This window comes from Perna viridis, chromosome 12 (genome assembly GCF_037379345.1).
Source record: "Perna viridis isolate PV_CMFRI_1.1 ecotype Kerala chromosome 12, ASM3737934v1, whole genome shotgun sequence".
NCBI classification, from domain to species: domain Eukaryota; kingdom Metazoa; phylum Mollusca; class Bivalvia; order Mytilida; family Mytilidae; genus Perna; species Perna viridis.
This window is the reverse complement of record NC_142456.1, coordinates 32,943,622-32,957,593: the sequence shown is the minus strand read 5'-3', so window position 1 is coordinate 32,957,593 and position 13,972 is coordinate 32,943,622. Positions and strand designations below refer to the sequence as shown.

General features: G+C 33.4%; 1 protein-coding gene across 5 annotated transcripts in view; it reads right to left on the bottom strand.

Moving 5' to 3' along the window:
• The window catches only part of LOC148602103 (sodium- and chloride-dependent GABA transporter 2-like), a 35,778-nt gene that overhangs the window by 16,278 nt on the left and 5,528 nt on the right, over window positions 1-13,972 (bottom strand). For 2 of the 5 annotated variants that reach the window (XM_088554886.1, XM_088554882.1), the window contains exons 2-5: window positions 7,315-7,416; window positions 6,182-6,336; window positions 5,308-5,439; window positions 356-500 (exon numbers count right to left, since the gene is read on the bottom strand). In XM_088554886.1, coding sequence (XP_088411012.1) covers window positions 356-500; window positions 5,308-5,439; window positions 6,182-6,308 — 404 coding nt within the window. In that variant the 5' untranslated portion in view covers window positions 6,309-6,336; window positions 7,315-7,416. Of the gene's footprint in view, window positions 1-355; window positions 501-5,307; window positions 5,440-6,181; window positions 6,337-6,589; window positions 6,713-7,314; window positions 7,417-8,289; window positions 8,541-9,950; window positions 10,027-13,972 lie in introns of those variants that run through there. The other 3 variants (XM_088554883.1, XM_088554884.1, XM_088554885.1) reach the window with 3 other exon arrangements.

Here is a 13,972-nt window from a genome sequence, read left to right as displayed (position 1 = left end):
TATAAACACTCAAATCTGAGATAATTAGACTTCATCATGGGTTTATGTTTATACAATTTATAAATTATGACCATGGTGAAAGTTATCGAGCCCCAAGAGACAATTTTCTTGTCCAATCTTGGTGATATGATAAATAAACGGGTGTAAATGTTTTTTGACGGTATACTCTTTTGAAATGGGACTGCACAATACATAATTTATTTAAAGTTACTGCATAGACTTTATTTTCGATGGAAATCAGTGTTGCGGTAAAAATCAAAACTCACCAAGTTCTAAATATTCAAGATAATATATGTGATCCTATATTCGTGTATTTCAATTCGAATACTAGTACGAGGTTATGGAAATTGTGTACCTGTCTGTATTCCAGTAGTTATTACAATGTGACCAAGGCAATGTAGACGTCAGACTCATAACAAAGTAGAAAGCTGCCCACGTCATGACGAGTATGTAATAGAGGTTTAGCATAAACAACATCACGGTTGTCGCAACACCAATACCTGAAATAGCATAAAGAACTTCAACCTACTCAGCAGCATACCAGATAATTTATTCCTATTTACTTGTATAACATAAATTGGCATAAACTTGTTCAAGTCTGATTAAAACACGTGTTTCAAAGAAGTTCTTTTTTTACATTACCTTAATAATATCTAGCATCTTAATCGAATTGTAATTATAAGCATTTTGTAAAACACGTCAACTGACATTCGTTTTCATTTCTACTTATAATTTGTGTTGAGATTACCGTTGGACTCACATTTTAATGAGTGGTGCATTATATGCTATAAGAAATTCAATTACTATGAAATGGATACCAAATTACGAGGATTAGGGAAGATATAAATTTCATTGATTCTTGAACTCGTGGTTATGAGGTTTTCAGTACACACATCAATTGGAATATCCTTTTCGTTGGATATTAACTTTCGTGGTCAGGCTTACACAAGAAAACCACAAAACTTGTTACCCCAAGAACAAAAGTACTTTCATTGTATATAGTTTGTCTACACTAGAGCATGGTATATGGGATGGTATATGGTGGGAAAAGGGCATAGTGAATAGGTTAATGCTGTACGGTGGAATAAATGAAAAGTAATCATTGGGCGAATGGTATGTTAAAAAAGGTACAACTGCGATAGAGTGTATGTTGTATTGTGAAGAGAGTATGGATGATTGTAAATAGGTGAATAATGTATGTTGTAAGGCGATAATGAGGTTCGTATCGAAGAATGGTGTACAATTGAAATTCGGGAAGGTATGAAGAGTTGATTGGTGTAGGGGCTGAATAAGGAGGGATGTGAGTGGCGTAAGGTGCATTAGAGTAATAGTGTAAATGATATGTGATGGAATGAGGGGAAGGGGTTGAACTCTGTATGCTCGAGTTAGGGGATGCAGTACAAATGGTGTATGATGGAATAAAGGGAATAGTGTTAATAGGTGAATTTTGTGTGTGATGAATTGTGGAATGATGCTTGGTAAAATTATGAAAAAGTGGCATCGGATAAATGAATGTATTACGAATTAATGGGAAAATGCAATTAGGTTAAAAGTATTCAGAAATAAAGACAAAAATCCCACTCGGTGAATAGTATTCAGAAATAAAGAGAACAAAAGGCATTTGGTGAATAGTATTCAGTGAAAGTTTGTAATACAGAAATGTAAAATTGTATTATTAAATTGAAATATTGTGTAATGAGATTGGGGAAGGGAATGAAATAATTTTAAAATGTCACATATTTAGCATCTGATTAAGTAGTACTTCACAAAAGAATCATGTAAAGTGTGATTCATGGTTGGAATGCCTACATATTTTTATTTTTGATATTTTGTTTGAATTGTCATAGTAAACAGAAAGTAAAATGTTGTTTGTCATATAACGCATATTCATAGGAGATTTAAAAAAAATATAGAATGCACTGTATATTTCAAAATTTAAGGGAGATGACTCTGGAAATGATACTAAAATACAATAAAATCTATTGGATTTTCAATGTTGATTATCTACTAAGAGCAGGCAGATATGAATGAATAATTACACATTTCGCAATAAAGACCCATAAAACAACTTAATTACAAAAATAAAAATATGTAGCCTTTTTTGGGTGTACTGCTTGATTCTTACAAAGACTGCTACTGGATGATTATATTAAGCTTCAACGATTGTTACGAACCAACAAGCAAGGGTAAGATAGAAATGTATGATAATGTGGAATACTTAGCTCTGTTTATGACTCACAGTTCTGTATCGAACCAATTTGACGTGAGAAACAGGTTGGAGTCATTAACTTACTGACCTTTTGCTTAATTTAAAACAAGGTAATAAATGAAATGGTTTGATTAATTACAGCCCCTTCAGCACCACTAGATATATGAATATTAGTAATGAACAATTTGAATATTGAAGTTTCAAATCATAAATACCAGCAATACATACATGTGTTTTAAAGTGGTTTCGAAGTTAATATGCCAGATGGTCACCTTTGAGTTAAACATGTTGGATATAGCCTACATCGTATTCCTCGTGTGTTCTTAAAAATCATTTGAAAGTTTTTTTTTATTTCAAAAATGATTTAAGGACTCGTGCGCAGCTTTATTCCTGAAAAATGACCTCTTTCGATAAAAATATAAAAATAAAAATTATCTATGCAGAAGTATAAAGCATCATTTTAGTAGGGACGGTAGATATGGTAAAGAAAGACAAGAAGGGAGGAGGCGAGGGAAAGGGAGAAATAACCGCTTGTCCATGCCTTATTATTAAAGGATTATTACTATAACTACATATAATTCAATAATTTTGTTTTGATTTTCAAAAAGAGGCGATCTAAACAAAACCAGTTCCTTCCATGTGCATCTTTCCACGTATCGCACATGTACATGTATATATTGCAGATGACAGAGTTGAACATTAGGTGGACATTCTCACAAAAGGGTTGAATTCCATGTATGACCCCATTACATGTGTATAAAATACTCGTTTATTTTTGTTGATTTTTTTCACAGGTGAGTGAATACATTTCCCATTGATCCGTCGAGGATGTTGTCTGTGATTTTATGTCATAAACGTTTCCATTACTTCATCTCGATCGATTCGTTATAATGATAAATTTCTATTTCCATGCTCTGTCGAACTGATCTGACCACGTTGTGAAATAATATAAGTCTCTGTAAGAACCAGGCGGTGGGTGAACTACTAAAAAACTTACAAAATTCCACACTGGTCGTAAAATTGCACTTGTTCTCAAATTAAGGGAAGAATGAATACTTTCTAAGATAAAAAAAATATTTTGAAAATTTCATATTTAACATTGTAAGTGTCCGATGAAGGAGAAGATAACTCTATAAAAAGAGCATACAGTCTCTCATTCTATTAAAATTGTTCCGAACATCTTTAATGTAGTTACCAGACATTTTGAATAGATATATAGTGGAACATTCTTGTTCAAATCGATGGCTTTTTGAAAATAATGGTACTTAGTTATTAGTTTTTTGCCAGATTCTTAATAAGACATGAAATCATTGATATGATACTTTTGCAATACATAAAACCATGAATATAGAGTAAGAGCTTAACTTGATGAGGGTAATTGAAAAGGCTACTTTAAATATTCTGTGTATAATTATAGTTACAATTGAACACAAAGAGGGAACGATCGATACCTCTCACATTAAAGATATTATCAAAAGCAGCTGTAAAAGAAGAATTAAATAAATAGCGTGTTCAAATGTCGGGAATATAATTTGTTGCAGCTATCTCTAAATCTTAATGGACTGATTCATTAATACAAACAACTTTGAAGTGTTGATTATCTTAAGTCATACATCTGTAGAACGCTTAAAAACTACTGAGTTTGGCGCGCGCAAAATAAGTGTATCTATGCATAAGTTTGACTGCCGCTGGTTCACATAAAAACTCTGCAGATGTCTCGTGTCATTGCCTGGACATGGCCACATGTTTTGTTTCGTTTTATTTTTTTAGGGGGGGGGGGTCCCTGGGGGTATATTTTGTTCCATTGTTTTTTATTATTATTTCTTTTTAGGGGGGTGTGTAAAGTTAACAGGTTACATCAATTTTCTTTGAAACAAAATACTTGTGGTCAGTCTATCTTCATTTTTAGTTCCATTTCACTGGAAATGCAGGATTATATGTCCACGAAACACACGATTCCAAGGTTCATTTTTATTTACAATTATATATTATATTCGACGAGAATATAAAAAAAACATATTGGACTTAATTATATAACATTTCAATAATCAAATTGTAATGGGAATGAAAACAAAAGTTATATACATTTGAACTTGTTAAATCGGATTTATTTTGGCGCTGGAGAAGTGGTTTGATTTGCCATAAATTGACACCAAAGGAACCGTTTTTTGTTTTTTTTTCTGGAACCCATTGCCTTTATATGCTTATTCTTTTACCCTGAAACAATCGTGGCATGTTTCGGTGTATATTACATCTATAATTAGCTTTGTTAATACAGATTCTGCAATTAAAAAAAAAACTTTCTATCTTTTTGAAGAATTTGGCTCTATTCCCATGTAGAGGGGATTGAATTCGTTGAGCTGTAAAATAATACATCAATTATTTTGAGGAAAAAACAAATAATTCTATTTATCGAAAAAGCTGTAGAGATATTTCATAACCGAAGCAAACAATAATTTTAATCAGACTGAAAATTTACATTTGGCACATGTGTCTCAGGCGCCAATCCAGTGATTTCGGAGGGGGGGTCCAAATACAAGTGATTTATAGGCTAGTATTTGTAAACTGTTGGTAATTAGATGCTAGAACTAACAAAATGTTAAGAAAAGGATTCCATCCACCTAATTTCCTCCCCTTGGGTCCACCAATGAGCTTGCTGCTGACATAAATCCCAGAATATACTCCAATGGAACATTAATCCTTATGTTGGTACCCTTTTGCAAATTGAATTAAGTTAAAGCTCCATGTAAGCAACCACACAATCGAGCAAAGTATTATAATCATATCTTCAGGAATGTTGGATTATTAAGGTTCTACCATTTGAATCTGACCGATTTCCTATTCTTATGATGTTTCTGGGATTAATAGTTCTATTTAAAAGATTTTTTTCTGACCGTAATTATATTTGATGCATCTCAAAGCATTTACTTGAAAAGTCAGATATTCAAAGAAAAAATACGTTCAGTTGTAATGCATTATCAGTTTACATTTTGAAGGGATTAGTATTGGGAATTTTGAAAAAGAGGGAGCATTGATTGTGATAAATGACGCAAATTGGAAAGTTATACCATTTAAATGTTGTAAATGTTTGCACAAACCTTTAAACAATGGCGAAATATTCCAGGCGTGAAGTCCACTTTTACTCATATACTGGCCTATGGCAACTTCCATGATGAAGATAGGGATTCCACCAAGAACCATGATAGTGATGTAAGGTATGAAGAAAGCACCTGTAATATTTCAAAGATTGTATGCAGTGATGATGAGTTACTGTGTTATAAAATGAATTGAAATTGTATTTTTCAGGTTTTACTGTATTTCCACTTTAAAGATCGGAATAATTTATCGTGTACCAAAAGCGTGGACAACTTGGCATACATTGCCCTTTGAATATTGCTGTCTGTGGTATTACTTCACGATGTAAAACAAATGTCAGTTAATAATAATCTGATAGAAACTTACTTTGATTACCGCAATTTCCGGACAGTCAAGGGTGACACGTGACACAAACCGCGTAGAACGAACCAACAACAGATAAAGAATCTATTTTTGAAAGAGTAATCAAGGGAAACAAGATTCTAGCGGAAATCAAAAGAATGTAATCCAGGTACAAAGACCGAACATGGAAAAAAGACACACACAAAGAACGTAGAATGATCAAAATTATGCATACAAAGTGACAAAAGTAAATGAGCAACTCGGAGACCACTATTAACTCGGAGCATGGACCAGGTGTACCGGTACGGTAAGTGTCCTCTGCCTTTCTAGAAACATCCGCCGAATTGTTCATAAAAATTCAAGTCTAGCGACTGAAATCACTTTTGGGTTTTTTTTTTATCACCCAATAGGGTCTGAGTAATTTTTGTTTATTTTAATGAAACATTGTGTAAAGAATTCAGCTATACCATAGATTTAATTGATTTCAAAAATATTTTATAATATTGCTATTTCAACTTTAATTCATAAACTCACCCCCTCCGTTTTTATAACATAGATATGGAAATCTCCAGATATTTCCAAGACCAACAGCCCAGCCAATACAGGAAATTACGAAGTCTGCTGGCTTTGTCCATTTCTCTCTATTCTCTGTGTTGCTCATTATTTAAATCTTGATATCCGTAAATTCACTGAAAAAGCGATAAATCTTCATCTATCATCTAAACACATTTGTAAGTACAGGACGAATTCAGTTTTGAATTTAAGCCATTTTCAATCGTTAAACAAGTTCAATGTCACAGCTATTACATCGATCGAATTATGACACAATATTGAAACGATCGATAAGTTTTGTCTATATAGTAAGTTGTGAATAATTTCCTAGAATGCCTTTCCAATTGTAATACAACAACATAAGATAACACATTCTAAATGCAGTCTTACCAGTCCTACAATGTATATAATGTTCCAAAGGAGAGAGGAGGTGAGAAGAAAGAAACTTATACATGTATATCGATCACCCCTTCCATCTTGGTGGCAATAAATGTGACATTTCACTGACTGATATACACAGACTGAAAACATGCTTCAATTGTGTTTACAGAAAGTTCAAAAACCGTAGATAACTACAATATAAGTGCTATACGATGCAATTTTGCTCGTGTTAAACAACTAGTGAATGTCAGTATTTAAGTACCAGTCCATATAAAATTCAGACAGTGCCAATATTAAAGTGATTCATGGTGAATAAAACCCACCGAACAAATGATGCTTTTTCAATCTACTAACGATATATTATTACGTAACAGTTGTCCTTTCCAAATTTAGATCTGTACTTTTGAGAAAATCATACATTTATCTCTCACTAAAATCAATTAAATCAAGCAAAATCAAGAACAATAACTCTTGCAAGGTGTCAATTTCATGGACAATATATATACTTTTTATCTCAAAAGCGCAACGACCGAATAAAAAACTAGGACTGACTGATGATATGACCAGTAACTGTTTTTTAACAAGAAATAAAAGTGATTTCAGTGGGTTTTTGAAATGCATGAATCACCTCCTGTCTTTTTTTATGAACACTGATACTTAATTAATGTATTCACTCTTCAAATACAAAAAGTAATGATCGTAATAAGACATTTATTACTAGCAATTTACCTTACCTGCTTTCTATTTCTAACTTGTCAGCTCCTTAATAATGATTTTAACAGATTCTCCAAGTTTCAGATCTATCAGGTTTAAATGACTTCATACAAATGATTGGCCTATTTTAAGAAAAATCAATATAAACATTCTGAGTTCACGGAAAGTCAGGATAGGGATTGGCACTACACTAGTGTGAATTAAATCTTTCATTCCAACATTTATTTAAAAGACATGTATATATCCTTCATGACTGTAATTACCAATGACTACAAGACTTGACGTTTTAAAGAAAGAGGGCTGCATGGAAACTTAACAAACTTTTATATTCTTATATACATCATTTGTTTAATGAATGCGTATTAATTTTCGCGGTTTAGTAATTTTTTGTGTTGCAAAGAAAAGCGCGAAAAATGTTCCTCTGAAATTGATATTTTATACGATATAACACATATCATTTTTTTAATACCGTGAAAATTAATACTCTCATGAATATGAATGAATATGTTCATTTTACAGAATCCGTGTAAATTAATGCGTTTCCAGTATTGATTTGCAGGCTGATTTCCCTAGTGTGTTGTTAGAAATTCGACTGTTTCACAACAGATAAAATATCATTTTGTTATAAAGTTACTGTAGCGCACAATGTTATAATCCGATCCTATTTATAAAGTTCCTAGAAAATGTCGTATACTTCATCAACTCATAAAACTAATGGTTTCTCATGCCTAAACAAATGCAAATAACGTTTTGTATTCACTTTTATATGGTAATGCATTTGTTTTTGTCTCTAACCGAATGATTAAATATACTTTTTTTTCAGAAATCTGGCTTTCCTTTCTAGCAAAAATACATTAGTCAAAGCCTGTTTAAGATTTCGCACACAAATTCAACAGTAAAAGTATCAATTACTTTATAAAGTCCGTAAAATTTGCTTCTCATACGTAGAATAATGCTTTTAAAATATGTTCAAACGTGCAATATGTTAATCTTACCTGCACACTTTGAAATTATGATAAAAAGGTATCCACTGTGTACAAATTTTGTATTGTTTGTGCAAAAGTAAATAATATTCGTTAAATTGATAACAAATCCATCTGAACGGGTGTAGTGCAACATCATGACCTTGACCGCATGAAGTAGGGAAGATGATAATTATGATTTATCAACAGAAGCTTTTATATGATTGACCTTCAGATTTAGCTGGGGTGTTTTTTTTCTGTAATTAACTCATCCGGTATGATTATACTTTAAAGACAAGCATAGTCCTATGACAATATCTGGCTATTTCGTGATATCATTTATTTTAAGGAAGAAAATATCATAATCTTTTTCTTCATGGTTATACGATCAAACGATTAAATCCGTATACCCTAACTACGCATACCTCGTAGTTTATGTGTTTTTTTTTTAAATATTAAGCGATATATTCAGTACAGTGATAGGTTAGACGTAAATGGCAATATAAAAGGGTAGTAATGATATGGGTTACAGGGAATAAATGAAGGAGTATGCATAGTTATGGTGGCATTGGGAATAGGGTAATAGGAAATGTGACAGAAGTGTATGGGACAGAAGGCACGGGAATGGGGCAAAAGGAAACGCCACAAATTGGCATGGGAGCATGGGAAATGGGGCAACAGAAACTACCACAAAGGGCTATGGGGCAATAGGAAATGCCAAAAAGGAGTATGGGTATTTGGCCAGCACTCCACAGTATTGTAGAACTGCCTAATTTTGGTCTTATAATCTGATGCTTTGTAACATTTATCACTTTAAAAAATGATCAAGTATCTGTAAATCTATATATCTAGAAATAGCTCAAACCAAGGCCTTCAAAATGCAGTAAATATTTTCTGGAAAAAAAAATTACCCACAGCAAATAGGGTTACCATAGAAACCATGCAAAAATTTGCAAAAATTTGCAAACAAGTTCATAAAATCAGGTTTAAAAATATCAAAATTCTCGCAAAATATCTTAAATTTTTATTTTATGCCTTATAACTGTCCAAACTTTTTCCTTCGAAAACCCCTTCCGCATATGGGCATCGCTGGTTAGATTTTGAGCTATTTCTCTTTGTAATCCACTTACTAAATTTACCTTGGTAAAAAAATGACTTATTTTCACTTTCACAATGAAGTCAAATTGTCATTGAAAAGAAGCCCCTTCAACATTGAAAATATATAAAACATTGCAAAATACTTTGAAAAGTCCCCTTTTTCAGAAAATGTTTTATCAACAATAGATTCTTCATTTTTAATCACTATCGCAACCATCGGTTTCCATTAATGTCATTTTTCATACCTAGCCAAAAGTGCGAAACTTAACTAAACTGAGGAGTGCTGGCTTGGGCAGTAAGAAATGTCACAAAGGGACAAGGGCAGAAGGCATGGGAAATGGCGCAATAGGAAATGTGACAAATGGCAATGAGGCAAAAGAGTAAAAAAGACAATGGAGTATGGGATATAGGAAGTTAAGTAATCGTACATTGTTTATTAGCAATGACTCAATGTAATATGAAATATCGTATGGAAAAAAGTGAAACAAAAAATATAAAATCCAATTTGAAAATTGTATTTTATGAACGATTTCCCCTAAGAAAGTAAACTTTTTAAAATCGAGTTAATTGTATTTGCATTATATTCACTAAAATACCTGTCTTCTAAATAGATGCACTACTAAAGCGGTGGACTAGTTTATATAACATGATTATCCAGCTATGTCCATTTCCATAGCAGTTAATATGATGAAGGTGAAACCTTTTAACGCTCCCGAAGAAACATTAATAAAAAACAACTTTGATAATTATTGTCAGCTCTGATTTGATGATTTAAACATATTTTATTCAATAAATAAATTGAATAGGATAGGGTAGCAGGCGAGGCCTATATATATATCCTCTCCATACACAAGGGCGGATTCAGGCGGGGGCGTGGCGGGCGTGCGGCCCCCCTCTAAAATTTGCAAAACATGGGTTGCCAGGGATAGATTTTGGCGCTTTTAGGTTGAAACTGTAATTTCTCCCTAATTTTACCACAAAAGCTATCCACATTACACCCACTGTGGAAGAATATTTCCAAATTTAACCTCAAAATTTTTTTACTATATATAAGGGTCTGAAAAATTAATATATATATATATAGTAATTCTCTGTGCAATTTAAATTATACTGCATAACTTTTCCATTATCTTCAAATTAAACTCTTCTTTTTTTTATTTTAGAATCTTATCAATATACATTTTTTGTAAACATTGATGGATAAAGTTCAAAGATTGAAAATTATTAACTCGATCTTGACAAAAGAGGTATTTTCTGCATATTTCATGTTTACTAGACATCATGCACCGATCCCTTCATTAAGGAAGTTGGAATTGATTTGAAATGCTTTTTTGATATCTAGCTTGCAATAATTAAATTAAAGTGCATGATAAATATATCATTTATAATCATAAATGCTGATGAATAGATCAATGTTTTATGAAAAATTAAATGTCTGTCAGCAGTATAATGTTAAAGTCTAAGCAGACAAACTGCAGTGACCTCCTGTGATGAGCATAATAATTGCAAGATAACAAGAAATGATGATTATCTTCAATGTGGTCCCTACAGTGTGGACAGTTTTGATTATCTGTCAAGTGATGTAGAAACAAATGAAGATGAAGATTGCTTGCTTCTTTCCCCATGCTCTGATTTGATATATTATACTTATAACCTTCATGTATGGTAAAGCTCACGATGCTCGCTGATTAAGGCTATGCCTACACCATATTAACCTTCAAGTATGGTTAATTTTGTAATGATATATATTTGTCCAAAAGCATTATGCTAATTGTCATGGTCTAATATGTCTATTGGCCGAATTGTCTGGCATTCATAAGAAATTATTGGTTGTCATGGTCCGAAATGTCTTTTGGTCCGGCACTGGTTAACATTATGGTTCTTAAATTTGCAAAACCTCTTAAAAGATTTCTTTTATTTCGCTCCAATCTGTTTCATTTTGTACAGTTAAATTATGTTTTATAACGAATTAATTCATTTTATTTAATTGATTCCTTTCGATTCTTTCTTATACCGATTATTTTCGTTTCGCAAAATTGTTATGACCCGAGAATTATGGGTAATATTGATTACGTTATGTCATACTGCTGACTATAAGGCCAACCCTATCTTGGAAAAGCTTTTTTGTTTGTTTGTTTGTTTGTTTGGGGTTTAACGTCCGAGCAGCAATATTTCAGCTATATTCAAACTATGAACATGAAATTGATGATAAAATGAACATGAAATGATGATGAAATGAAAAAGGGATGGAACACAAGGACAATGGGGTCCACAAATTTTGATTGCCACTGGAAATAGGGAGAGGTGGGTATGGTCGGTCAATTTAGCCTCCTGTGGCGGAGCCCTATGGTTCCTACTCCGGGAGAATACCACAGTAGGGTTCTTTAACGTGCGAGGAACGTGGCATCTTTCCCAACACGGTGCACCACTATGGTTTGCGGTCAGGTTTTCCGTATTATAGCCTGACAACCCCAGCATGTAACATGCCAGGGGTACCCCTTTCCACCACCTGGGGCACACATCCCAGTTGCTCTGTGGGCAGAGCGCTCTAGCCCCCGGCTAGGGTTCTGAGCACTATTTAGTCGCCTTTTACGACAAACTTAGCGCTGCTGTAAGGCCTATTCTTTTAACACCCGGACCTGCACGGGGTTCTTGGAAAAGCTATGATTCGATTTGTATTTAATTATCGAAACTAGCAAATATTTTCCGAGACTGGTTTGGTTCTCAATCGCACACATACAAGTATACGCAAATGAAGCTGCCATTATGCTGTTTTTTTAGCTACTGAAAATACAGGTACAAACCGGATATTGATGTTTTTTTCTTGCCATAAGTATACAGAACCAAATTGATAATACAACCATAACAGATATACATTATTGCGCAAGTCACAGTTATATGTTCGATTGGCGTGGTCCGAAATGTCTTTGGGTCGTTTTGGCAATCGTACGGAATAATGGGTAATGGTATTTTCGAAAACATTGGAGCGTCTTCTGTTGACTGTTTTGACAATCCATATCTTGGAAACAATATGATATGTTTTGAACTTAACCAAAAACGCTACTGAGACTGGCTCTGTTCTCAATCACATTTTTCGAAGTGTACGAAAATGAAGCTGCCACTGTACTGTTTTTAAGTTCCTGAATTTACATGCACAAACCGGATATTGATACCTTTTCTGTCCATAAGTATGCATGGCCCAGTTGATAAAACAGCCATTTACGCTCCCTTCGGGAGCGTATAAATTTCATTTCGTATACATTAAATGTCATTTGATTTGTGTTCTGGAGCATGACTGATACAATCCGTATCGCTGTTATGAACGTGCGAGTCGATACCGTTATTTATTAATTCTTTTTGGACCTTAAAAGTTTGATTTTGTTTCGGGGGGTCGTTCGTTTAAACAATGTTCAAAAATAAATTTAAATTGTTATAAATAATTTTGTTGGTTTAGACAGACTTTCGGATTATTCAGGGTTTGTTTTGGGAAGTTTTTAATGTAGCCAAATAATCAAATATGTTATTAATCTTTTTTCTATTAAATAAGTAGAATATGGTTTAATTTTTCAAATAATCTGTAAAGATATTTTGGGCTCCGGGAACAACCAACGCCCTCATTTTTGCTAGATGTTTAGTCCGCCGTTGGCTTTTTCCCTTATTACGCATGACCAGTAAATATATATATGAATTCAGATGTTGACTCAAATACAGTTTTTTTTTAAAGGGCAATATGTTGTAATATTAAGATTCAAAAGCACCTGTTTACTTGACCATAAAAGATTGAAAAAAAAATCGTGACGTTATTTACACACAGTGTGTTATTCTGGAATCCCATTAGCCATTAAATAACCATTTGTTGATGAGTGTATCACCATCGGAAAATGCAAAGCGATGTGATCATTTTCACAATAAGAAAAACAAATGACAAATTTTTTGTTTTATTCATTATTAGGGATTTGTGATTGTTTCTGAAAAAAATAATTTATTTTTACGAAAAGGGTATTACTATAACTATATCACGTGTTTTGACGCTGTGCACCATGCTGGGGTTGTCAGGCTATAACACGGAAAACCTGACCGCAAACCATTGTGGTGCACCGTGTTATGAAAGATGCCACGTTCCTCGCACGTTAAAGAACCCTACTGTGGTATTCTCCCGGAGTAGGAACCATAAGGCTCCGCCACAGGAGGCTAAATTGCCTGACCCTACCCACCTTTCCCTATTTCCGAAGGCAATCAAAGTTTGTCGACCCTATTTTACTTGTGTCCCATCCCACTGTTCATTTCATCATCATTTCACGTTTATTTTATCACCCACTTCATGTTCATCGCCTGAATATAGCTGAAATATTGCTTCTCGGGCGTTAAACCCCAACAATCAATCAATCAATCATTGACTCAATGCACAGTTTAATGAACGTTTATTTCAACATTAAAATAAGTGGAAACAGCGGCGTTGTAACGTCGTGAAATCCTGCATGTGTTCGCCATGGCGAGGTCAACAACGAGTTGAAAAATATTTGTTCCTTCTTACATATATGTGTGTAAGTAACAAACGTTTCCTCATAAAACAGGTTTTTTTCTACTTCCTTTAAAAAATATTTCATTCTGGTAATAG